The sequence below is a fragment of the Talpa occidentalis genome, unplaced genomic scaffold (assembly GCF_014898055.3).
Source record: "Talpa occidentalis isolate TD23 unplaced genomic scaffold, MPIMG_talOcc4v2.1 talOcc4.7, whole genome shotgun sequence".
In the NCBI taxonomy this organism is placed as follows: Eukaryota; Metazoa; Chordata; class Mammalia; order Eulipotyphla; family Talpidae; genus Talpa; species Talpa occidentalis.
The window spans coordinates 126,037,652-126,064,997 of NW_023605083.1; the positions used below are offsets into that span (position 1 = coordinate 126,037,652).

General features: G+C 38.8%; 1 protein-coding gene across 1 annotated transcript; it reads left to right on the forward strand.

Annotated features, from left to right (window-relative positions):
• The first annotated feature begins 1,517 nt into the window (after positions 1-1,517).
• On the forward strand, positions 1,518-26,372 carry PSMD12 (proteasome 26S subunit, non-ATPase 12). Its single transcript, XM_037493378.2, has 11 exons — positions 1,518-1,709; positions 7,626-7,685; positions 7,773-7,901; positions 11,304-11,411; positions 15,495-15,599; positions 17,816-17,965; positions 18,061-18,195; positions 18,600-18,712; positions 19,329-19,503; positions 22,490-22,567; positions 23,218-26,372. Exons 1-11 carry the CDS (start codon positions 1,602-1,604, stop codon positions 23,425-23,427), a joined length of 1,371 nt encoding a protein of 456 aa, XP_037349275.1. The 5' UTR covers positions 1,518-1,601; the 3' UTR covers positions 23,428-26,372.
• The last annotated feature ends 974 nt before the right edge of the window (positions 26,373-27,346 follow it).

The following is a 27,346-nucleotide window of genomic DNA, read 5'->3' on the forward strand; positions in this document are numbered from 1 at the left end:
GAGGTCTGTGTGCCATGTGCGTCACCTCCCTGGCGAGGGATTGAACTCATGCTGCAGTAGTTGTAGATTGCTTCATAGTGCTGATGCTTAACCCCTTGTACCACCAGGGAGGCCCCAGGTTATTTTTTTTTTTAAGTTTTAATATGCTCTAAAATGTTTAAGAACTCATCTATGTGAAAAACAATGAAGATGATACTGTAAGTCAGAATTTTACTGAGTTGTACATCGTTTTGGAAAAATCTGGCTGCCAAAAAGCCCTTTTGATGCTTAAGGAACCAACAGAACACACCTATTTGCATTTACAGTTATTGTGTGTGGGTACAAATGGCCACTTGCTTGTTATTTCTACTGTAGATGTATTTTAGCCTTTACATTTTGAAATATATATTATTTTGCCCTCTTAAAAGGTTTCTTCTTTTTAGCCAGGATGTTGTCTTGCTTTAACTGTGTATAGATGGGTCATATTATACGAATTTCATAAAACAGTAAAATATTGGGCCTCCCTGGTGATGCAGGGGTTAAAGTCTCAGCACTATCAAGCTACCCACAGCCACTGGGACCTGACTTCCATCCCCCAGGGAGGGAGCTAACCCACAAGGCACAGCAGACCTCTCCTGCCTGGCCCGCTGCCCCCCTCAGCAGTGCATTTCAGGACATCAGCCTGTTCTGCTCCCCACTCTGTCGCTGGTGAATCCTCTCCCCCACCCACCCCCCTCCAGCTCTGGCCTACACCCCAGTTCTTGTATGCATAAATAAATAAAAAAATAAATCTTTAAAACAGTAAAATATCTATTTGGCATGCATCCAGGGATGCTGGTGCTGATTAAATTGAGAACTGCTAGATCACTCCAAAATCTCCTGTTTGCCTCCCAAGCCACAGTTGACGCTTTGACCACACCACACACAACCTCATTCGCACTTTCAAGGACCCTAGGCGTTTTAAATAAGGACACAGAGGGCGTGGCTGATAATAAAGCCTGCACTATCCTTAGCAATGAAATATTCTGGCCTAGGTGACCTTAATTCATGCTCACCAACGTCCTACAGGACTGGCAAATAAAATCTCTTTCCAAAAGATCATTCTTACCAACGAAGTGGACTATAGTAAAAGTGAAAGCAAAACAAAAATCACTTTATCTTACTGAGTCGCGGCCCTATAGCTTTCCTTGGGAACTTGCAGAAATTCCACAGAGGCAGCCACCACGACGAGAAAGCCCCTATCCCAGTAAAGTGAAGGGACTTGCTCACGGCTGGAAGAAATCATAGTATTCCAAAGCAGGGGTGTAAGACTATAAATGGTGTGGTCCATGCTATTGCACCAGTTCCCCTCACCACAGCTTCCAGAGGGGTAAGTCTGTCTCCAGAGCCCAGAGCGCACCAAGCCTGCCAGGCGAGCGCCGAGCCCCGCCCACGCCCCGCCCACGCCCCGCCCCCAGGGCTGCCCGCGCCAGTGCCTGACTGGCGGCCGGCGCAGGGGGCCTTGCGGGGTCCTTCGCGCGGGCTTCCGACACGCTGCCTGAGCGGGTGTGCGCGCTGCTTCCGGTGTGGGTGACGAGCAGTGGCCGAACAGGGGGACATCAAGGGGCGCTCAGGCAGGGACCATGGCGGACGGCGGCTCGGAGCGGGCAGATGGGCGCATCGTCAAGATGGAGGTGGACTACAGCGCCACGGTGGACCAGCGTCTGCCCGAGTGCGAGAAGCTGGCCAAGGTGAGGTGAGGCCGGCTGGCTGTTGGCGGGCGCCAGGGGCTGAGTCACGGCGCGCAGCCTGTAGGCCTCAGGGGGCCTGCGGGCTGGAGCGCGCATCCCCCCATTGCCTGCCCTGCCGGGGTTGGGGCTGCGTGGGTAGGAGATCCCCGGGCTGCCCGGCCTGGGAGACCCCCCCAGCCGGAGCACCTGGTGCTTCCAGCGCCCCCAGCCCTCCGCCGCACCCATGGTCACCCGCTCCCCGGAGGAGCTGGGGCCCTCTAGTAATTTTTGTTTGCTTTTGCCTTTTCTTGGATACAGCGTCACGTTGACTTTTAAGTTTCTCGAGGATTAGGGAAGCTTCATCATTCAGGCTGGATCAGAGAGTTTCGTTCTGTTCGCCCATGCTGAATCAGTTTGTGACAAGATGTTTACCGATCGTGGCGTTGTGCCTGGCCTTTGGCCAGAAGGGGCAGAAAGTGGTGGTAGGAAGGTGATGGACGCGGAACCCCAGTCCTTAAGGGGTTCGTGTACATAACCTACTAGACAAGTCATGAAAGATGGTGAGTGCCATGCAAGTCTAAAGTGTTCCTGGAACACAGAAGGAAGCCTCATTCTCACTGGTGGGATAAGGGAAGGTATTGCAGAGAAGGTAACATTTGTGTTGGGTCTTGAAGAATGGTAAGATCGGAATGGGAGGGAGTAATTCCTGGAGGGGGAAGTACAGAAGTAAAGACAAATAGACACTAAAGTCCGAAATAAACTAATTAGAGGAGGTTTTGAACAGTAGTTTGGCCCGATTGCTTATCTGCCATCGGGATAGAAATTTAACTTGATACCGACATTTATCATTGCCTCCCTGCTATGTGTCAAGCAATTTTGTGTATCATTTTACATATAAAGAAATCAAGGCTGAGGGGGTTTTTTTGTTGTTGTTTTGGTTTTTTGTCCCGTGTTACACTTAGTGATAGAACCAGGATTCAAAACTTGGTTTGCCTAACTGGGTTTAGAGTGCATGTTGAATCAACTCCATCATAGGCTATTGCTCAGGATTGTGCTCAGGCCTCATTAAATACCTTGATCAGTCCAGCCACAAACATTTATTGCTGTTCACCAGGGATGAATTTGGTAATAGAGTTGTTTTTATCCCTTAAGGAGCTTACTGCATAAGTACATTAAAGTGTAATAAATTCAGGGTCAAGAAGAATGTTAAGTGATACTTCACATTTAGTTCTTAGAAAGAAACCTTTTTAGTGCCTCTTTTTCCCCAAAAAAGAATTTAATGGGGCTTTATGAAAAGTAAGTGTAGGAAAAGGTGATGAAGCTGGTACACCTGTATTTCTTTTAGGTTCAAGTATACTTGAGGGAGAGGAGCCATAAACTTATCCCTGCACTTTCTAGCAGCTGGTCTGAAGAAACATCATCGTTTACATAAGGGTGGGGAAACACACTGAGAGTGGCAGGCAAATAACAATAGCTGACATTCATTGGGTACTTTCTACTGTGCTAGACATTAGGTTAAATGTTTATATGTATTTAATAATTTGATTCTTAGCCCTATGTCATAGTTATTAGTATTTCAAGGCAAGAAAACACAGTAAGAGAAGTTGAATCCCATTGTGCTGAGGTTATACTGCTAGTAAAGTGGTGGAGCGAGATGCAAATCCGAGGGCTTGTGCCCTCGCCATGCTGTCTTGCCTAGTGAGCCCAGTGTAATGGAAACTGAACTTCTGAGCAATGCTCAGGGGACGGGGGCAGTAACTCTTCACCTCCAGTTAACCTTTGTCAGTTGGGGATGAAGAGACATGTCATCTCTTGTAATTTAAGGGAGAGAGCAGGAATATAGATTTCATACTAAAAACCTGAATATTTGGAAACTAGACACTAATTTGTTCTAAAATACTATTTGAGCCATTATCATGTAGATCAAACAAAGCATACCTACAGGCCAAAGTCAGCACCTGAGTCGCCATTTCAGAATTAATAGAATTAAAGTGTCCACAAAGAAGAAATTTGGGGTGATTTTTTTTTTTTTTTCAGATTTATTTATTTAATGCATACAAGAGCTGGGGTGTAAGCCAGAGGTGGAGGGGGTAGTGGGTAAGAGGATTCACCAGAGACAGAGTGGGGAACAGAACAGGCAGACTGACTGAAATACACTGCTGAGGGGGAGCAGCAGGCAATACAGGAGAGGTCTGCTGCACCATGTGGGTCAGCTCCCTGGCCAGGGGATCAGCTCATGCCACAGTGGCTGCCAGCAGCTTCATAGTGCTGAGGCTTAAACCCTTGCACCACCAGGGAGGCCCAAATAAAAAATTTGTTTTAAAGTACAACTGTTTTTAAAACAGGCCTGGGAGATAAAACAATTTCTTTTGATAGCCTGTGTGTGCAAGACCTAGTCAGTGCTAGACATTGTGGGGAATATAAAGATTATTAGAACTCTTGCCCTCATATACCTTATATGCCAGTAAGGGTTTGTAAGAAATATTTCACTGCTACAGTTGTTCTAGCAATCACATTTATGACATTTACTTAGGACATTGTCATATGATTAAAAAGACAAACTACAAATGCCAAATAGCTTTTTAGGTGTTAAATGGGTAACTGAAGTTTTTTAAAACAAGAATATTGGAGCCTGTTAAACTAGATAAAATTAAAGACATTTGGATTCAAGACATTTTTTATTTTTAATGTGAAAGACATTTTGGAGATAAAAATCTTGTGTCTACATATGATGATGGTGCACGGGTGAATTGGTGGTGGAAATTCTATGGGGACTACACCTGAGAAAAAAAAGCAAACATTGTTTAAAAAAATGATGTAAGGGCCTCCCCGGTGGTGCAGCGGTTGAGCGCTGGGTTGCGAACCTGCCCGCAGCCTCTGCCGCACCGGTTTGATCCCCGGCTGCTGGGCCAAGGTCCCGCATGGCGCGCAGACCTCTCCTGCCGCCTGCTGCTCCCCTCAGCAGTGTTCTTCGGTCCTTCTGCCTGTTCTGCTCCCTGCTCTGGCTCTGGTGAATTCTCTCACCCTCCTGTGCTTCTGACTGTACCCAGTACTTATATAAATAAATAATAAATTTTTAAATAAATAAATAAATCATATAGGAACTATATGCTGTAAACCAACATTACCTCAATAAAATAATAAAATTAAACTCATTGAACAAAAAATTAATTTTAAAAAAAATGATGTAAAATATATATATAAATATAATTTAAAAAAATCATGTGTCTAGAGACTTAAGACCACATGTAGCAGAAGCCTTCCAAGGACAGACTGAAGTCTAGGCCTGGGTGCTAAAATGCCGAATCTAAGCTCTCTGACTCTCCTATAGTTGTGATCTAGTACAATTCTGTTTCTATGTCTTCTTTCTTTTTTACTGAAACAATACAAGTTTAAGTACTGTACAGGTTTCAGGGGTAGGGTTTCTCACCTCAGTGACTGTACATTCTGTATCATTGTCTCAATATTCACTAGCAAATAACAGTAATATTTAAGTCCATATAGTCTTAGCTATTATGCTGATGATATGCATACTATGTCCCGGCATACTTTGGTGCTTTAATACTTATACCAACCCTACGGGACGGGAAATGTTATTAGGCACATTTCACTGAAGAGAAGATTGAAAGCAGGAGAGAGTTGGTATCTTACCCGAGGTGACAGTGTAAACGGTTCACTGGTTGTTAGCAACTTGAACAAAAGGCCTCTAAGAAAAAGGTCTTTAAAATTTGGATTGGCATTCAATTTCAGCTATTTGTGATTCTTTCTTGACCTTTTTGTTGTTTAAATTTAACAAATCATTAAAAGATTGGATTCTTTTAACACCCAAACACACACATTTTCTAGACACCCAGCATGTATTTATGTTGAACAAACGCCATCAGTTACCTCAATTACAAGGATTATTTTAATGAGAAAAATGAGTTACAAAAGTCATGTGTTCTAACAAGTTGGTTTTGATCGCTTGGACCATCTTTTCCTTTGAATTGAAAGGAGGCATCAAGAAGGTAGAATTTTGACAGCTATGGATAGATGTGAAAGACTAGAGGAATATGGTTAGCCTGAGGACTGAAATGGAAGATTGAGAGGGGAAAGTGGGCTGATTAGAGGATCGGGAGGTGTTATAACAAATAGATGTTCGTGTCCCTCAGATGGCCCTGAATTGTCAGGCATGTAACTTACTACGTCCTACTTACTATGACAGCTAGAATCAGAAATTGTAAGTCATTGAGGTCAACTGAAGTTTAAGTCAGTGTTGATCCATTCAGTGCAAGGAGGTATAAGGGTAGCAACAATAATCAAGCAAGCTCCGGCTCTAAGGGAACTTACAGAACATTTAGGAGACAAGACATATAAATTAATAACTATGAGGCCAACTATTAAGGGATATACCAAAGTATCCACGGAAGCACCATTATGCTCTTGGCCAAGTGCAGAAGCTGAGCTACAGTGGTGGACAGTGTAGACATGCCTCTGCTCTCACAGAGTTTACTTTCTAGTGAGATTAGAAAGATGGTAAAAACTTTCTAGAGGCACTAGAAGTTAAGTCTCTACACTATGAAGCTCTTCACAGCCACTGCAGCACAAGTTCAACCCCAGTCAGGGAGCTGACTCACATGGCGCAGCAGACCTCTCCTGCCTCGCCTGCTGCTCCCCTCAGCAGTGTATCTGCCTGTTCTGTTCCCCATTCTGTCTATGGTGAATCCTCTCACCCCCTATACCTCTGGCCTGTCCCCCAGTTCTTGTATGCATAAATAAAATAAATCTTAAAAAAAAAGACATTCATAGCTTAAAAGTTATCTTGGAAAATAGGGAAACAGATTTTTGAAAAGCCCAAACATTACTTATACCCTTAATATAAAAGAATACTTTTCATCAATAAAAGAATACTAGTATGTACCATCCGTGAATATCAAGGCAAAATTTTTCATTTATGATTAGAAAAAGTTTCTAAATAAAGCCCTCATCACTTCCTGTTGATTTACAGTTATTAATATATTAAATAAATGCGATTTTTGTGCAGTTTTTGCAAAAACAAAATTGGTTTGTTTTTAATCAAAGTGCTTGATTTCCACTCAGCTATTAAAAAAGATGATCTTGCCTTTTGCAACCTCATAGATGGAACTGAGGTGATTATGCTAAGTGGAATAAGCCAGAAAGTGAAAGACAGTTGCCAGATGGTTTCTCTAGCATGTGGAATATAAATAACCAAAGCAAAACTAACAAATCACAACAAAAATAACTTTTAGACTCTGAAAATATAGTGGTTACCGGAGTCGGGGGGTGTCAGGGAGGCCATCAACCCCAGGGTAAGAAGGGGTGCTACAACTCCGGTGGTGGGTCAGGTGAGACTTACAGCACTTACAGTGTAAGAGTCTTATTAGGATGGCTTATTTGGGTTATTTTAGTCCTGCTGTGTTATCATGTAGGTTCATATTTAAATTTGGTTCTCATTTCTAAATGTATGTCCCAGGGAGACTTGTTTTTGCATATGAGATGGGGTTATCAGTTAACACAAAGGGGTGTATTTCAGTTGGATCAGTGTCTGCTTCAGAGCATGACTTAGTAAAAATAGCTTTTGGGTAGTCTCAGGTGGTCTTCATTTCCTTTAAGCACATTGTTGACTTATTTTTAAAGTTAGTGAAAAACTGAGCCAGGGTTTTCTATCTTTTTCCCTTTTTTCCTCCTTAAAACTTCATGTTTTAAAATAATCATGGTGAACTTAAAAAGAGCATTCATTTTCCCATTTTTAGTCTTCAAAGACTCGTGACTGCCAGTTAAGCATGTGGAGAACAGGTAACAGGTGTCACCACAGTGAGTTGATAAGTCAGAATCCAGAACAAAGCCATGTTTTTCTGTCAGGAGCATCTCATTGTGGAGTAGTTATTGGTATTGTGTTGGTGTTGTTTTGTGTTCATTTTTTATCTTTTGTTTTAGGAAGGAAGACTTCAAGAAGTCATTGAAACTCTTCTCTCTTTGGAAAAACAGACCCGTACTGTAAGTAGATTGTAGTGAAAATCTCAGTCACCATTGATTTCACTTATTTTTTTTCTATTAACTTGTAATGTATTTTCATTCTTACAGGCTTCTGATATGGTGTCTACCTCCCGTATCTTAGTTGCAGTAGTGAAGATGTGCTATGAGGCTAAAGAATGGGATTTACTTAATGAAAATATTATGCTTTTGTCAAAAAGGCGGAGTCAGTTAAAACAAGTGAGTTCACGATTGCTCAAAAAACAAATGTGTTAGCATTTACATAAGGACATTTATAAAAGTATTCTTTGTTTATTGTTTTAAATGACTGTGTTGTCTATAATAGTTTTCCTAATCTTATATCTTTTATTAAACCCTTAACTTATTTTTAAGGCCATTTTCAGACAGATTATTTTCACTATTCATTTCGTTTAAAGATTATATATGTTCTTGTTTTGCTGTTTTTGTGAAGCTGGATTTTCTTTACTGTTTCCTTCTTCTGCCTGAGATATATTTAAATGATGCTTTGTGAAAGTAGATTCTACTTTTTACATTTATATCTCATTTTTGACATGCTGTTCTCTGAGCAGTGTCTGGTTTTTTATATTTTGCTTGCAAATAAAAGAGATAATGACATTGTCACACAGGGTACTTGTGGAGCCAGAAACAGAAATATAGGATTTTTATTCAAATCCCTTATTTTACTGATTACTCAGCTGCTAGACTGAGCTTCGTATTAAGGCTGGGTTAAATTCTTTTATGCAATAAACAAAGTTACTGTAATTGTTCCCTTTTTTGTTTTTAGATTAGTTTCCGTGCATATAAAATTCAGTGTTAAGAATTAACGTATTGAGGCAGTCTAGTACTTTTGAATATGAAATGTATGACTTGAGAGGCCAATATAGATCAACTGTCATTTTCCTTCGATTTTCTAAGATATTTGCTTTCTATGGGTGGAATAATTTTTAAAGGCCATTTATCTAGAGTTCTTGTGGCAACCTGGGATAAAATAAACAAATAGGTGTTACATATAGTATTAGTACTGTTCAAAACATGTATCCTAAAATAGAGATTTAATTCATAACAAAATATTAGAACTAGTAGAAGGGACTGTTTTATTCTGTTGCCTTTTTTTTTTTTTTTTAAGATTTCTTTATTTATGCCTAGAAGAACTGGGGTGTAGACTAGAGGCAGGGCAGTGAGAGGATGTGGTGAGAGGATTTCCAGAGACAGAATGGGGAGCACAATAGGCAAAGCTACTGAAATACACTAAGGGGAACAGCGGGCGAGACAGGAGAGGCCTGTGAGCTGGCTCCCTGGCTGGGGATCAAACCCAGGCTTTAGAGGTGATGGTGCTGAGACTTAAACCCTACGCCACCAGGGAGGCCCCTCTGTTGCTTTTTCTGGTGGGGAAACTGAAATTTAGTTGTAAAGCTCTTGCAATGTGAAGAAACATGCCATTGACAGTTCTTGTCTTCAAGTAACCTAGTGGTTAGTATGGAATATAAATCATAAGTTATCATAGTCCATTTTTTTTTTTTAAGATTTATTTATTTATACAAGAACCGGGATACAGGCCAGATGTGTGGGAGGGTGAGAGAATTCACCAGAGACAGAGTGGGGAACAGAACAGGCAGACTGACTGAAATACACTGCTGAGGGAAGCAGTGGGCGAGACAGGAGAGGTCTGCTTGCCATGTGGGTTGCTCTGAGGCCAGCGGGGATCGAACCCACACTACAAAGGCTGTGGACAGCTTCACAGCGCTGCGCTCAACCGCCTGCTCCACCAGGGAGGCCCTATCATAGCACATCTTTAACAAGTGCCGTAAGACTTATTCTTTAAAAAGGAAAAAATTACGTGCACACACTAGGCAATATATATATGACATGAGAGTACTGAAAAGTGCTAAGAGATATGACAGGAGGAAGGGAAAGTATTTGATTAGGTTTACTGGGTAGACTTTCTTGAAGAAAGAACTCAGAGCCAGCCTCACAGTCAGCTGATGATATAACCAAAGCTGGAACTGGGGCTACTCTTTTTGCTGTGACATGTTGTGGAAGGAGCTTAGAAACTCAGCATACATCTTTCCTTTTCCTAGAATTACTACATTTTACATAAAATTTTTCTGTTTTGCTTTATCAGACTTAGAAAGTAATGATTTTTTTAAAATAACCTTTTCTAGGTTGCTTGAAATTAACGGTTTTTAATTAACTGGGGGTAAGCCTTGCACTAACATCCCAATGGCTTACCCACCTTTTTTTTTTCCTCCCAGAGAGTAGCAGGGTGTTGTCATTAGAATATTAATGTAGTAGTTTTGTTTTTTCCTTTTCACCCCATCTAGTTTTGTAAATGTATTTTTTGCACAGCTTTTAGAATTATTGAGTTGCTGCCCTTATAGAAATCATTATTATAACCAGTTTTAGAGGGATCATGTTTTGTGATATACCAGGTGTCCCAGAGCCACGCACTTCCTGAAGGAGTTATATTTTACAATGAAACCTTTGCTTTCTGGAACTCCTAGGTCTCCAAACTGCCAGTTTTTTAGGTAATTTAAAAAAAAAAATCTCAGCTACATGAACATTAAATGTTTTTCAAGGAAATCTTTGCAAGATATATCTTACAATTTTTTTGTCCATTTTATTGAGGTGTAACTGATAACTTAATATCTTTTCCTTTTCTGCTATCTCTACCAAAGAGTGCTTACTGTAATCATCATTTTCTTGATGACAAAGAGTCCTAGTTATTATTACAATGATTGTTGGATGCGGTTCAGAATCTAGAATAGGGGTTGGCGAATGATGGGTTCACAGACCAAAACCTACCTGCCATCTTTGTGGATAAAACTGTTGAAAGACAACTACTCCCAGTGTCGAATGTTGACCATATAGCTTGGGGATTACAAAGGCAGAGTTGAATAGTTGTCACAGATACCCCGTGGCTCCCAAAGTCTAAAATATTTACAAAAATATACATAAAATGTTTGCTGACCACTGACCTAGATCATAGAATATTAAAGCTGAAGGAAATGTAATCCAGCCTGCTTATAACCTGTGGGGAAACTGGGCAAGAGCTGCAGTGACTTGCCATGTCACGTTTCACTGAGGTGAGTGTAGGTGCTGGGCTTCCTCCTCCCCACTCCGATGACCGAACTGTTTGACCTTTACCTTTGCCACCGACTCTTAACTCCCTTAGCCACAGTAACTGTCATGGCTTCACTGCCCTCACAGCTACTGTTGGTCTGTGCTTCTCTTGCCCACCACCTTGTTTTCCTTTAGTCTGCTGCCACTTCTTCCATGCATCTCTGCTTGGCTGCAAAAAAAAAAAAAACCCACAACTAGCTAATAAACCTCCCGATAGATATTGCCAGACATACCTCCTCAACCTCTCCTTCCGTGAAGTCAGTTCACCAGTGGTAGTGAGGAGTGGTGAAGTCTGTGACTGAGAGCTCTTCCTAACCTTTATTCATTTGTTACTGGGCGTTCAGTACTTCTTGGCTATCAAGGAGACTTTGATGTTCTTGTATAGGCATTTCAGTGTCTGGAGTTGCTTGGGAAGGCCATATTTGACTCTAACACTTCATCAATAAAATAAATTTTTCCTGTATGAGTAATTTTATTTATGAATGGTTTTTATTATTTTAGGCTGTTGCAAAAATGGTACAGCAGTGCTGTACTTACGTCGAGGAAATCACAGATCTTCCAATCAAGCTTCGATTAATCGATACTCTACGAATGGTGACAGAAGGAAAGGTAAGTTTTTTGCTGTCATTACTCATAGTGACAAGTATTGTCTAATTTGTATTCAGCAATACTTACATATTTAGAGATTTTATATAAGTGTGTATGTGTCTATTTTTTAAGACAAAATACTTAAAAAAATTCATCACCTTAGTTCAACCAGAATCTTAGTACATCTCCTTGTAATGTCTTCTCATATGCAAATGAGTATGTTTAAATAGCGATAGTCTTGGAATATCCAGATTTTTCTAGGAATTAGTGATCTTAGCCCAAATTTATATTTGGTAATAATGAATTAAAGATACTATTAATTAATTTTTCACCCTGACCTAGATTTGCTTGAAAATTTTCTTTGAGATAGCTAGGGTTTAATTTTAAAATTAATAGAACATTTACAGCATAAGATTAATTTTCAAAACTTCACTCTCTGGGCCTCCCCGGTGGCGCAGTGGTTGAGCGCTGGGTTGCGAAGCTGCCCGCAGCCTCTGCCCGCAGCCTCTGCCGCGCAGGTTCGATCCCCGGCTGCTCCCCTGCCACCGGAGGAGGGTCCCGCATGGCGCGCAGACCTCTCCTGCTGCCCGCTGCTCCCCGCAGCAGTGTACTTCGGTCCTTCTGCCTGCTCTGCTCCTTGCTCTGGCTCCGGTGAATTCTCTCACCCTCCCGCGCTTCTGACTGTACCCAGTGCATATATAAACAAACAAACAAACAAACAAATAAATAAATAAATAAAACATGCCTCTAAAAAAAAAAAAAAAAAAAAACAAAAGTTTCAAAACTTCACTCTCTTACCCCAAAAACTCCACAGAAAAGCTAATTCAACTCATCAATCAGTTCAGTAAAGTGGCAGGATACAAAATCAACACGCAAAAGTCAGTAGCCTTCCTATACACAAACAATAAATCTGAAGAAGAAGAAATCAAAAAAACCATCCCTTTCGTTATTGAAACAAAAAAAATCAAATATTTGGGAATAAATCTAACAAAAGAGGTAAAGGACCTATACAAAGAAAACTATAAAACACTGTTAAAAGAAATAGAAGAAGACACAAAGAAATGGAGAGATATCCCCTGCTCATGGATTGGGAGAATAAACATTATTAAAATGGCCATCCTACCAAAAGCAATATACAGATTCAATGCTATTCCAATCAAAATTTCAATGTCATTCTTCAAAGAAATAGAACAATTATTGATGAAATTCATATGGAATCACAAAAAACCCCGAATAGCCAAAGCTCTCCTGAAAAAAAAAGTAGGGAATGGAGGCATCACACTCCCAGACTTCAAACTATACTACAAAGCCATAATCATCAAAACTGCATGGTATTGGAACAAGAACAGACACACAGACCAATGGAATCGAATAGAAAATCCAGAAATAAACCCACAGATTTATGGTCAACTAATCTTTGACAAAGGAGCAAAGACTATGCATTGGAGCAAAGAAAGTTTGTTCAATAAATGGTGCTGGGAAAACTGGGTCGCTACATGCAAAAGAATGAAGCTTGACCACTACCTCACACCATACACAAAAATCAACTCAAAATGGATTAAAGAATTAGACATAAGACCTGAAACCATAAAATATATAGAAGGAAATATAGGCGAAACACTACGTGATTTGCACATCAAAGACATCTTTACAGACACATCACCCAAAGCAGTGATAGTGAAGGCGAAGATAAACAGCTGGGACTACATCAAATTAAAGAGCTTCTGCACAGCAAAAGAGACAATAACAAAAACAAAGAGAAACCCCACCAACTGGGAGAACATTTTTGCACCCAACACTAATGATAAAGGACTGATCACAAAAATCTGCAAAGAGCTGATGAGACTCAACAACAACAAAGAAAATAATCCAGTCAAAAAATGGGCAGAAGAGCTAAAAAGAAACTTCTCTGAAGAGGAAATGCAAATGGCCAACAGGCATATGAAAAAATGTTCAACATCACTTGTCATCAGGGAAATGCAAATCAAAACTACCATGAGATACCATCTTACACCAGTGAGAATGGCACATATTAAAAAAACTAGCAACAACAAATGTTGGCGAGGGTGTGGAGAAAAAGGAACTCTTCTGCACTGTTGGTGGGAGTGCAAACTGGTCCAACCACTGTGGAAAGCTGTGTGGAGATTTCTGGACCTACTAAACATAGAGCTTCCATATGATCCAGCAATTCCACTCCTAGGTATTTACCCAAAGGACACAGAAACATCCATTCCAAAGAACACCTGCACCCCTATGTTTATAGCAGCACTGTTTACAATAGCTAAGCTTTGGAAACAACCCAAATGCCCAAAAATAGATGACTGGATCAAGAAGATGTGGTACATATATACCATGGAATATTACTCAGCATTCAAAAAAGGTAAACACATGCAATTTGCAGCAACATGGATGGCGCTGGAAGGGATCATGCTCAGCGAAATAAGCCAAAAAGAAAAAGAAAAATACCGGATGGTCTCACTCATAGCAGGAATCTAGAAAACTTAAATAAGGGACCAGGAAAATGAATAACTATAAGAAAGTGAAAATCAAAATCAACAAAAAACTATGAACCAGAGACACTTTTAGGGGGGCAGGGGCGGGAGGGGAGGGATTGGGGTCAGAATGGGGGTGCTGCAATTGTATGGGGAATATAACAATAAAATTTATTATCTAATAAAAAAATAAATAAATAAATAAATAAATAAATAAAAAAAGAAAGAAAAAAAACAAAACTTCACTCTCTTGCCAGAATCTTTTTGTATTTCTTCCAGCGCCTTTCCCCACTCTCCCCTTTAGTCTCATGTCTCTAAAAAGGGCAAGTATGGAATGATGATTGTGGTGAACATGTTTCTTTTCTAGGTAGATTTTTATAATTTGAGGATAGACTCTTCACTCTTTGACTGCCAATTTGGCTTTGTGTATATTTACTGAACGCCTGTGTTGTGCTAGGTCAAAGTGAGGCAAGATCCTTTTTTACCTCAAGGCAGTCACTGTCACAGAAGACAAAGACACAGGGATAGTTGATGAGCCCTGTCATGGCAGTAGCTGTGTGTCCTTTGTTTCTGACAGGCTGAGGTGCGCCCAAAACCTCAAAGAATTGGTCATGGCCAAACTGACTTTAAGAATGAATAAAAGTTCTACAGGGTGGGGAGTAGGGGAAAGGGCATTTTATACACAAGGGGGAATTACATACAGAACTGCCAAGGGAAGAAACGCATGGTGGATTTAGCAAGCTGTAAGTGCTTTTTTATTATTAGAGATTCAAGTTTTGGGGCTTTTTTTTGAGATTAAAGTTTTTTTTTGAGATTGCACCACCTTTGGAGGTGCAATAGGGCAAGGGGCTTGTTCCACACCAAATACTAAGGGGGTAGGCAGGCCTAGGTCAGTAAATTAGTTCCCTAGTCTATTATTAGGCTGTAGTCCTGTACTTACAATGTTTAATTTGTTGGAAGTTATAAATCCATTAATGTTATTTATAGCTATAAGAAAGGTTCACAACTTTAATACTTTGCAATATCAGATATTTGTAAAGCAAGTAGTCTTGTATTTAAAAAATAAGTCAGGGGGCCTCCCTGGTGGCACCGGACTTAAAGTTTCAATACTGTCACGCTATCGCCAGCCACTGCACCACTAGTTCAGCGAGCTGACCTACATGGCACAGCAGACCTCGCCTGTCTCACCCGCTGCTCCCCTCAGCAGTGTATCTCAGTAGATCTTCCTGCTCTGCTCCCTATTCTGTCTCTGGTGAATCCTCTCACCCTTCCCCCCACACCCCTGTAGCCTATACCCCAGTTCTTGTATGCAGAAGTAAACAAAAATAAATCTTAAAATGTTAAAAAAAAAAAAAAAGAAGGCAGAATCACAGTATTGGTGGAACTGTAGATACTGGACTGCATGCTCTCTTTGTAAAGTGTGCTATTATTCAAAAATTTTTTTAAAGACAGTTTACATTTTCTTTCCAATCCTTTTAAAAGGCAGTGTCATTTATGTAGAACTGTGGTCCAGTTATTTATTAATCGCTGTGATTTCATATTTAGCTTCTCATAGTAAAGTTGCAGATATTGCTATAGGAATTTTGATAATACAAATTTCTTGTATTTGTAGATTTATGTTGAAATAGAGCGTGCTCGACTGACTAAAACATTAGCAACTATAAAAGAACAAAATGGTGATGTGAAGGAGGCAGCCTCCATTTTACAAGAATTACAGGTGGGTGCTATGTTTTAGAGTGTGTGAAACTTTATATTTAGTCTGCTCTATTTACTTATGGAAATAATTTATTTCCACAAACGTTGATCTTTTTACTGGCGCTATTGTTTTACTTTTAAATTTTGTTTTTGACCAGGAGGATTATGTGCCTCATGATTTAACATCCCCAGTAAAATACTCTTGCCCAAAAAATGAATCCCAATTATATAGCTTCTAGGTTAGCTACCAGTTTATAGGATATATTTGGAGGGAGAAGTTTATTAAATGATAACCCAGGGATGTGATCAGCAAAATTCATACTCTAGGAAACTATGGGATAATGCACTTGATTTATGTCAACAAAGGAAAAAAGACAAGAAGCACATCTACCAGTTGCAAAGAGTTAGCCTTATTTGGATTCTGATTCAATTTAAAAAATAAATGAAGACTATTGGCAACATCCTAGATAATTTGGTAATAAAAAGAATTCTTAGGTATGCTCTTTTTTTTCCTAAGTTTTAGAGACACATAATGAAATATTAAATATAATTTTTTGTCAGAAATTTGCTTCAAAAGTATTTGACATGGAGCCTCCCTGGTGGCGCAGGGGTTGAAGTCTCAGCGCTGTCAAGCTATTGCCAGCCACTGTGGCATGAGTTCTATCCCCAGCCAGGGAGCTGACCCACACATGGCACAGCAGACCTCTCTTGTCTTGCCCGCTGCTCCCTCAGCAGTGTATTTCAGTAGATTCATCTGTTGTGCTCCCCACTCTGTCTCTGGTGAATCCTCTCACCCCTCCTCACACACACACCTGGCCTATACCCCAGTTCTTGTATGCATAAATAAATAAAAATCTTTTTTAAAAAAAGTATTTGACATGGAGGGAGGAAAATGATTTATAAATAAAACATTGATGAATAAAAAAATCACAAAACAATGAAGTAAAATATCTTCAAACCAAATAATAATGATATCCTTATTTAATTCTACATTGTAAATGAGCCATTCTAGACTTTTAAATTCATTTATACTATTTTGTATTAATAACAAATATTGTAGAAGAATCATTTTCCATAGTGTTTGATGTGATTCTTTATGCTGTATTTGTGTATGGTCTGTGTTAACTCCACATTCTCTAACCATTAGGAATCTTATTAGCCTTACCTGAAATTTGAAGACTAGTACCTTATTTTATGGTGTGATTTCAACTATTACATAAATAGAAAGTCTGCAACTGGTATCTTTTTTCTTACTGAGAATTGCAGTGTCCTCATTAGCTATTAGAAAAATGCAAATTAAAACTACAGTGAGTTACCATTTTATACCTATTAGAAACTCTAAAATTTGAAAAATACTGCTATAACACCAAGTGCTGGCAGGGATGCAAAGCAACTGGAGCCCTCATTATGCTGCTATTGGGAATGCAAAATGGTGCAGCCATTTGGAAAACAGTTAGCAGATCTTTATACAATCAGGCACACTTACCATATGACCCAGTGGTCCCACTCCTGTGTACCCAAGAGAAATTAAAACTTTCTTCACACAAAACCTGTTTACTGATACTCAGAGTAGCTTTGTTGTGGTAGGCAAAAGATGGAACCAGCCAAGATGGCGTTCTGGAGATGAGTAGAAAAGCTAGTTCATACAATAGAATGCTGCTTGATTATAAAAAAAAAAGAATGAACTGAAAAAGGCAAGGTACGGGAATGAGTTACTAGATAGATACAACAATTTCAATGGATTCTTACTATTCCACTTAGCATTATGCTGAGTGAACAAAGGCAGTTTCAAAAGATTGCATACTATGTATAACATTCTTAAAAAGAGTAGGTGTGATAGAAAACAGATTGATTTTTAGGCGTTGCAGAGTGAGGAAGGTATGACAAAAGGGAGCTGCGTGAGGGAGTTTTTGGGGTGCTAGAACTGTTCTGTATCTTTTTCCTTTTTTTATGGACTGTTTAATATTTTCATTGTGATAGTGTTTATACACACCTCCAAATGTGCTAAAATTCATAGAACTTTATATGAAAGGGGGGGAAAGTCATTTTACTGTATAATCTTATTGTTGTTGTTTTTTTTTGCCATTGTAATTTCCTGGAGAAAGCTAACTTTTTGTATTATTGTCATCATTCTTCCCATATAGTGAAGATCCTTATTTTTTACAAGGGTGCATATTTTAATACCTGATTTCATTGCAGTTTTTAAAATTACTAAATCACTTTTGGGGACTTTACCAGGTGGAAACCTACGGGTCAATGGAAAAGAAAGAGCGAGTGGAATTTATTTTGGAGCAAATGAGGCTCTGCCTAGCTGTGAAGGATTATATTCGCACACAAATCATCAGCAAGAAAATTAATACCAAGTTTTTCCAGGAAGAAAATACAGAGGTAATCATATCTCTTACTGTAAATTTACTTTAAAAGTAGTTGGGGGTGGGTGTAGACTATAAGCTCCAATTTCTTTTTTCATTTCTTTTTTTCAGAAATTAAAGTTGAAATACTATAACTTAATGATTCAACTGGATCAGCATGAGGGCTCCTATTTGTCTATTTGTAAGCACTACAGAGCAATATATGACACTCCTTGTATACAAGCAGAAAGTGAAAAGTGGCAACAGGTAAGAATCTTTTCCTTTACTTGACATTGACACTTATTAGGAAGAATTTAAATTTTTAAAATTTATTTTGAAATAACTAACTTCAGTAATTATATGTAATTGGATGGTGCTGCTTCTATTAAGACCTAGCATTACCTTGGAAAATTACTTTATAAAGCTAATTTAAATAGCTTATATTTATGTTTGTACATATTGTACATGTATTTGCTGTTGATTTATTATGAGAGCTATTTCTTTATATACTTGTCAAGAAAATGTCACCCTGGGTTACTATTCAAATTATCAAAGGTTTATTGTCATAATTTTATGAAAACTAAGTATTACAGGAAGATAACTATGAATTGGGCAGCCTGGAAAGAATTTTTCCCCTTATACGTTATAATTATGTTGTACAACTTTTTTAGGCTCTGAAAAGTGTTGTCCTTTATGTTATCTTGGCTCCTTTTGACAACGAACAGTCAGATTTGGTTCATCGAATAAGTGGTGATAAGAAGTTAGAAGAAATTCCTAAATACAAGTAAGTACTTTTTAAAATTAGTACATCTCAGTAGAAACACCGGTTTATAATGAGTATGGTATATTTCGGTAGAAATGCCATTTGGAGAGAAAATTGGTTGAGTATAGATTTCTTAATTAGAATTAGTTGTCTGCAGATTCTATTCAAGAATATATCTGGAGAAAAGTGAAATTTTTTTAGCACTGTAATTAGAAATTATTGTAATTAGATTATAGCATACTTCATTCTAAACCACTTATCAAGAAATTTTATTTTAAACTCACTTTAACAGCTTTTGTTTAGGGCTTTGTAATGTTCAGAAATACTTTTGAAAATTTACGACATAAAACAGATATTAGACAAAAGCACAATGGATTTTTTATTAATCATTTTACAGCCAGTTATTCCAGAGATTGTCAAATAGAATAATGAGAGAGCAGTTTATTTAGTGCTAATCTGCTCTGTTCGAGTTACTGTGGTAAAAATGATGGCAAAGTTGGCAGAACAAATGACAACATGTATCTTGTTGTATTAAATAAAAATGTATAAAAACAGTCTTTGTTGATACTAAAATTTTGCTCTGTATTAGATGTTAATTTTTATAGATTTGGAATATTAAGTTTTATGCAATTTGCAGGGATCTTTTAAAACTTTTTACCACAATGGAGTTGATGCGTTGGTCCACACTTGTTGAAGACTATGGAATGGAATTAAGAAAAGGTTCTTTGGAGAGTCCGGCAACTGATGTTTTTGGCTATACAGAGGAAGGTGAAAAAAGGTGGAAAGACTTGAAGAACAGAGTTGTTGAACATGTAAGAATCTGGCATGAGAACAATGACAGTTTAGAAGTAAACTTTGAGCAGAAACTGTTTTACTTTTCAGGTTTGATAATTGAATGTTTTTTTTTTTTTAATATTGTATCTTTCATTCCTTACTTCAGGATTTTTTCCCACCTCAGTCTAGTGGTGGTGTAAATTTGTTATTGAAAGTTTTGTTACAAATTTCTCAAAGCTTAGCAGAATTTGTTTCATCCCTCTTATTCCACCCCCCCAACCCCCATTCCCTTTTTGGCTTTTCAGAGAAGATAGCCATGTTTTATTATTTTTTTTAATTATTTTTTTAAAATAAATTTTACTTTTATTGCCCATACAATTGCAACCCCCTTATTTTGACCCCAATCCCTCCCCTCCTCCCACCCCCCATAGAGTGTCTCTGGTTCATAGTTTTTTGTTGATTTTGATTTTCACTTTCTTATAGTTATTCATTTTCCTGGTCCCTTATTTAAGTTTTCTAGATTCGTGCTGTGAGTGAGACCATCCAGTATTTTTCTTTTTCTTTTTTTTTTTTTCTTTTTTTTTTTTAATTTTTTTTTTTATTTATTTATGCATGCACTGGGTACAGTCAGAAGCGCGGGAGGGTGAGAGAATTCACCAGAGCCAGAGCAGGGAACAGAACAGGCAGAAGGACCGAAGCACACTGCTGAGGGGAGGAGCGGGTGGCAGGAGAGGTCTGCGCGCCATGTGGGACCCTCCTGCGGTGGCCGAGGAGCAGCCGGGGATCGAACCGGCGTGGCAGAGACTGCGGGCAGCTTTGCAACCCAGCGCTCAACCGCTGCGCCACCAGGGAGGCCCAGTATTTTTCTTTTTCTTTCTGGCTTATTTCGCTGAGCATAATCCCTTCCAGTGCCATCCATGTTGCTGCAAATTGCATGTGTTTATCTCTTTTGAATGCTGAGTAATATTCCATGGTGTATATGTACCACATCTTCTTGATCCAGTCATCTATTTTTGGGCATTTGGGCTGTTTCCAAAGCTTAGCTATTGTAAATAGTGCTGCTATAAACATAGGGGTGCAGGTGCTCTTTGGAATTGATGTTTCTGTGTCCTTTGAGTAAACACCTAGGAGTGGAATTGCTGGATCATATGGAAGCTCTATGTAAGATAGCCATGTTTTAATATGCTTCATTTTGAGAGCCCCTCTTAATACTTTTAAACATACAAAGCAGAAGGAATTTCTTAAGGATTTGGGGGGGGTGAGTTTGTGTGGCGGGGGTGGGGGGGCGGTTTCTGTTCATTACTCACTTGGTAGTCTTGGAAACACATCGTAAACCTGAACTTTGATCTTGGTGTTACTACAAATTGAATTATATCAGTATGCACATAATGGCTATTATGACCCATCTATATGCCAGACACTGTACAGAGTGCTGGGACTTGTAAGAGAAGATGTGATCCCTACCTGCAAGCAATTTAAAAATAAATCATAAGTAGGGGGGGTCTCCCTGGTGGCCTAGGGGTTAAGTCTCAGCACTATAACTGCTATGACCTGAGTTCGATTCCTGGTAAGGGAGCCAACCCACGTGGCACAGCAGACCTTTCCTGTCTCTCCTGCTGCTCCTCTCAGCAGTGGATTTCAGGAGATCTGCCTGCTCTGCTCCCCACTCTGTCTCTGGTGAATTCTCTCCCCCCTCGCCCCTGCACGTCTGGCCTGCGCCCCAGCTCGTGTATGCATAAATAATAAATGTTTACAAAAATTAATCATAAGTAAAGCTGTATTTATAAGTAAAAAATAGGTATCGTGGTACAAGTAAATGTAGAGTAAAGCATACGGAGAGGATTGATTGAGTCTACTTGGAGGAATAGTCGAGGTAGAATCAAAGGAATTGATGGATGAGGTAAAATTTGTAAGAAGAGGATGTGGTTGGCAGGCAGACAAGAGATAGCAGGCCCTTTAAGGCAGATGGGATAATTTGAGCAAGGGCAAGGAGCCCCAGACTGGCAGGGAAACCTGGGGGAAAGGGGCACAGCTGAATGGAAAAGGGAGATGAAGAAGGGTCTGGATCATAACAAAGTTTCTACACCCCCAGAGTGAAAGCTTTGAACAGAGGGGATAATAATGAGGTTTGTATTTTACAAAGATCTCTCTGGGAATAAATGTGGAGAATGGATTTGGAGAGGTATCGTCCTGGAGGAGAAGAGACTAGTTAAAGTGCGGGTATGGACTTGAATTAAGGCAGTTAACCAAGGGGTTGAGGGAGAATGGATGTAATAGCATTATTTTAGGAGAGACGACATTAAGAAAAGAATCTCTAGGGCCTCCCTGGTGGCGCAAGGGGTTAAGACACAACCTATGAAGCTGTCCACAGCCACTACAGCATGAGTTCCGTCCCCGGCCAGGGAGCTACCCACATGATGCAGCAGACCTCTCCTGTCTCCCCACTGCTCCCCTCAGCAGTGTGTTTCAGTCGATCCGCCTGTTCTGTTCCCCACTCTGGTGAATCCTCTCACCCCCACACCTCTGGCCTCTACCCCAGTTCTTGTATGCATAAATAAATAATTTTTTTAAAAAAAAAGAAAAGAGTCTCTAACGTCAGCACCATTTCCAGTGAGAAGTGGGAAGTGCAAGTTGCCCTTAGGTAGCTATAATGTTGACAAAGTGAGTGGTGTTTGGGATGACCTCGGTATATCTTAATTGTGCCTTTTAAACTTTTGTGTCATAATTAGAAAAGCTTAACTTTGAATTCTTGCACTTAGCAAAAATAATTTAGTACAGTCATAATTTTAAACCACTTATTTGGTGATGATAAGCCTATATTTTGACTACATATTTTTTTAAGGGAGTTGTGGAGAATATGCAAATAACCTATAATTTCAGAAACCAGAATACCTAAGTATCATTCCAGTGGTGGGCTGTAGAAAAGTGAGAGCTCTGAGTCTGACATCTTAACTGGATCTATTTGGGTATGAAAACAAATGGACTTTTAGACTCACTGATAACTGCCCTCTCTCCTTTCCCCAGAATATTAGAATAATGGCCAAGTATTATACAAGGATAACAATGAAGAGGATGGCACAACTCCTGGATCTGTCTGTTGATGTGAGTAGTAACCAACATTGAGTCATACGTGGCCAATCATTTTGAGTATCAGTTGACTTGTAAAAGTCCAGTGAGAAAGTCAGTGTTGTTTTGTTATTTAAGAATTTAGTTCAGGTAATACACAGTTTCTCCATGTTACATTGAGTACCAAAAAGTAGCCTGGAACGTCTAGTATATAGTTACATTAATATTATTTGTATGTTTAAATCTTTACTTAAGTAAATATGTTAGTCTTTGAGTTGATTGACTTGAAGTCCAAGCTGTATGTTTCTGTTGTAGATGTGTCTTATTCCCAGAAGTGAGGTACAGAAATAAAAGATGTGAGGGAGACGTGATTGCAGTTCACCTGGAGATATCCCAGGACACATAGACGAGTACTGTGTTCAAGTACTGGGTTTCGTGTCATTGTGAGTGTGCAGGGAGGCAGATTCAGACTCTGCCTGGCTCTGAGGGGACTCAGATTCTCGTCATTCCTTTGGTGCTCAGTGACATAAGTATATTATCACAGGAAAGCAGCAGTTGCTAACTGTTCGTGATGAATTTTAGCTCTGTGTAGTCCTGGATGAAGAGTTTAGGAAATGTATTCTTTGAATTTTGTTTATGGTCTATAATCATTTTGTCTTAATCCAATTTGTCTTTCTTTCTCGCAGGAGTCAGAGGCTTTTCTCTCGAATCTGGTAGTTAACAAGACCATCTTTGCTAAAGTAGACAGGTTGGCAGGAATTATCAACTTCCAGAGACCCAAGGATCCAAATAATTTATTAAATGACTGGTCTCAGAAACTGAACTCATTGATGTCTCTAGTTAACAAAACTACACACCTCATAGCCAAAGAGGAGATGATACATAATCTACAATAAGGGCCCCAATGCCCCTAATACTTTTAGGAAAGAGTTAAAATTGGAAATTATTAAAAAAAAAAAAAAAGGACTCTTATGGTGTATATGTTGGGGTTGGTGTTTTCTATTCTCAGCTCCTTGTCTAAAATTTAAAACATAGTGAATAAGTTTGAGTCCCCTTTCAACCTTTCAATTCATGATTTCATTGTTAACTTTGCATTTTCGATTGATGCAAAACTGTATTACGTTTCTATTGTCTCAGTACTCAAAAATTGTGTCATAACTTACCCAGATACATTTTTCTATTATTTGAAGTCTTTTTAGCTATTATTTGTTTCCATTCAACTAACAACCCTAATTATGACAATAAAAGCAGTATATGCACGTTTACTTTCTATGGTTACCTGTGTTCTGAACATTTTGTGGAATAGTGATTTGACAAGTGTTTTTTAAATAAAATAAATTTTGTTGTAAACCTATCAATTATTTGGTAGAACTTAAAAAGCAAAGGAGGACATAAAAACATTTGGGCTAGAGTTGTAATTTGTGAAGATTTTGCGTTTTGGTATTGTGGCAGAAAGTTCCTAGATGAACTGGATAGAGTGATCCCAAATCTATCTACTACTTTTTCTTTTTTGCACAAACCGGTTTCCATTATAGTAGCTTGATTTTTCACTCCTGTCCCCTGACTCAGCCAGTTGTTGAACAAAATCAAGTTCCAAGGTGTTGACACAATTTAACATACAAAGTCATTTTTAATCTTCTCTGTGGCTTTAATTTTATAGATTCAATTACATCATTGGCTCCAAATTCATTATCTCTTTATGGGAACTATAATTGTATTACACGAACACTGGATAAACAACCTAAAAATGTTTTTTAAAGGTCTACAATAAAGACTTCAGGCCACCCTCTTAGCAAATGATATAATATTGACACTTTTAGAATAGAATTGAACAAAAGTAGTATTACTGTCAAGCAAAACATTTGAGATCAATTAATGAGCAAATTTTGAAAAGTTGATTTATTCCAGAGAAGACAAAAAAATGAAACAATGTTAGAAGTTTATTTAAAACGATGTTTAAATGAAGAAAGTGTGAGGTCTGCTTTTTAAAAAAAACCTAATTGTGGGGTGGGGGGGAAGTATTTTGCTAACAGCATTTCTCAGAATTTGTTTTCCACTTAATCGTCACTGAATTGTCCTATTTCATGATCCCAGGATTGGAGACAATTGTGGGACCTTAACTATTTATGCTGAATCATTGTGAACAGTAACACATTATTAGTCTAATTTTATTCATTGGAAATTTAATGTGTTAGTCACATTTATAACATTGACATCTGCTATCACTTTTAAAAAACTAACCAAAACCATGGCAAGTTCAGAAACATCAGAATTTCACACTAGCAGAACAAATATGCTTTTAATTTTCTTTTGAATTAAAAGGATAGAGAATAAAATCATTTTGCATTGTTAAATTGTAAGTAAAGTTGCTGCTAATTTGAATTTGCTTCTCATTAACTTCATCATTCTAGGGATTCATCTCCCTTATCCTTGCCAAACTTGAATATTTGGCCAAAATATTTCTGTAAAGATCTCAAATGCAATTCCTCTTTGTTCTTGATTTAACATACTCAGTCTTAGCTCTGTGTATTCTGTATTGTAACTGTCCCTGTGACCATATTACACTTGATTGCTCTTCTAGTTCTTGTTTTTTTCTGTTAAAATATTAATCAAGCAAACTTAAGAGTTATTTGCCAATTTCTTAGTGTTATAAAAAAGAATTAGCATAGAGTGGTAAGACATTTGAGATGTTCAGAACCTAGAATCTGTCTTACATTTCAGAGCTAGTGCTGGATAGAACCATTTTGTTTCAAATATGGAGGAGATAATACTTGACTCATTTTCATTAGTTTACTAACCAGCGAACTTTCACTTTTGTTTTTAGTGAAAAACTTGTACCCATTTATTTGTATATAATTTATTTTAGAATTTTTTAGCTGTTTCTGTAATTGTCCGCAATTTCTACATAATGAGTCATTGAAAAGCTCATCTTTAAAATTAATACATCTCCATCCTATCTTTATGAGTGTTAAATGTATGGTCAAAAAGTAAATATTTTAAATTGTTTTCAGCTCCTGGATATAACAGCAATAAGAACACTAATTTGTGGGTATTTAAGAAAGCCTGGAGAATAAACTCATATTTTAAAAGATCAATTCTCTTTTCAATTCTCTTACAAAAAAAACATAATTTTCATTTTTGTTTTTACAAAATCATCTGTTACTTCTAAACCTGCTTTTAAGCAGTGAAATAACATTTTGAATGTTTCAAGAGTCAATTGACTTTTCTCCCTGAAGTCTTTCTGATTTGGGGTTGTTGTTAGTAGAGCCTAGTGCTCTTTACCAGTGGTTCTCCAACTTAGTGCAATCAAGATCACCAGCAGGGCTCCTTAGGGCACATAACTGGACCCCACTGCCAGGTGTTCTGATTCAGGAGGTGTGGGTGGGGCTCCAGAAAATTCCTTTCTGCCAAGCCCTCAGATGATGTGGTGCTGCTGTTCCAATGGGCCACTATTGGAAACACTAGTAAAGCTACAGAAACACTTTGGTGGTATAAAAGATTTTTTATGAGAAAATAATGATCTTGAACATGTGTGAAGAAACTTTGAAATGCTTTTAGTATGTTTTGGTTTCTTCAATATAGCAACCTTCTGTGTAAGTGAACAACTAAGCTAAATGAAAAATATTTGAAGCTGCCCACTTTTTAAAAATTAAACACTGTTGAATCTTTTGAAAAGTAACTTTTCCATTCCAAATTTAAATTCAATCATTCTGGATCAGATCAATCTAAATTTGGGCTAATGTGATAGAAATACTTTGTAAATTATGGATTTCTTTTCTCATACAAGAATATGTATGTGATATAAAATAAAGCTAAACTTAAGGGCCTCCCTGGTGGCCTACCGGTGAAGTCTCAGCGTATTTCTGTAAAATCTGCCTGTTGTGCTCCCCACCTCTTGCCTGCACCCTAGTTATTCTGCATGCCCACCCAAAAAGGTAAACTTCAAACAATAGTGGAGCTGTAATGGAACATTATTCAGCCCTGAAAAAGGAAACTTTGACATGCTACATAGATGAACTCTGCAGACATGTGAAGTAAGCCAGACACAAAAGAATAAATACTGGGGGCCTCCCCGGTGGCGCAGCGGTTGAGCGCTGGGTTGTGAACCTGCCCGCAGCGTCTGCGGCTTCGGTTCGATCCCCCGGCTGCTCCCCGGCCACCGGAGGAGGGTCCCACATGGCGCGCAGACCTCTCCTGCCGCCCGCTGCTCCCCTCAGCAGTGTACTTCGGTCCTTCTGCCTGCTCTGCTCCCTGCTCTGACTCTGGTGAATTCTCTCAACCTCCCGCGCTTCTGACTGTACCCAGTGCATGTATAAACAAAAACAAACAAACAAACAAATAAATAAATAAAAGCATGCCTCTATAAAAAAAAAATAAATAAATAGAAGTGGCTTATTTAAAAAAAAAAAGAATAAATACTGCATGATTCACTTATATGAGGCACATAGAGTAGTCAAATTCATAGAGGTAGGAAGGAGAATGCTGGTAGCTATGGGCTTGGGAAGGGGAGGAATGGGGAGTTAGTGTTTAATGGATACAGAATTTATTTGGGGGAAGAAGTATAAGTCGTAGAGATGGATGGAGGTGATGGTTGCACGATAGTGTGAATGTACTTAATGCCCCTGAACTGTATTTCATTAATTTTATGTCACATTTTACCACACCAAAAACAAAAAGCAAGACCCTCGGTAATAGAGGATATGCTGAGGAAGGAGAGGCAGATGATTAACTAAGTATTGGCCTGTGTGAAAGAATACACTGCTCCACTCAGCAGTGTATTTCAGTCAGTCTGCCTGTTTTGCTCCCCGCTCTGTC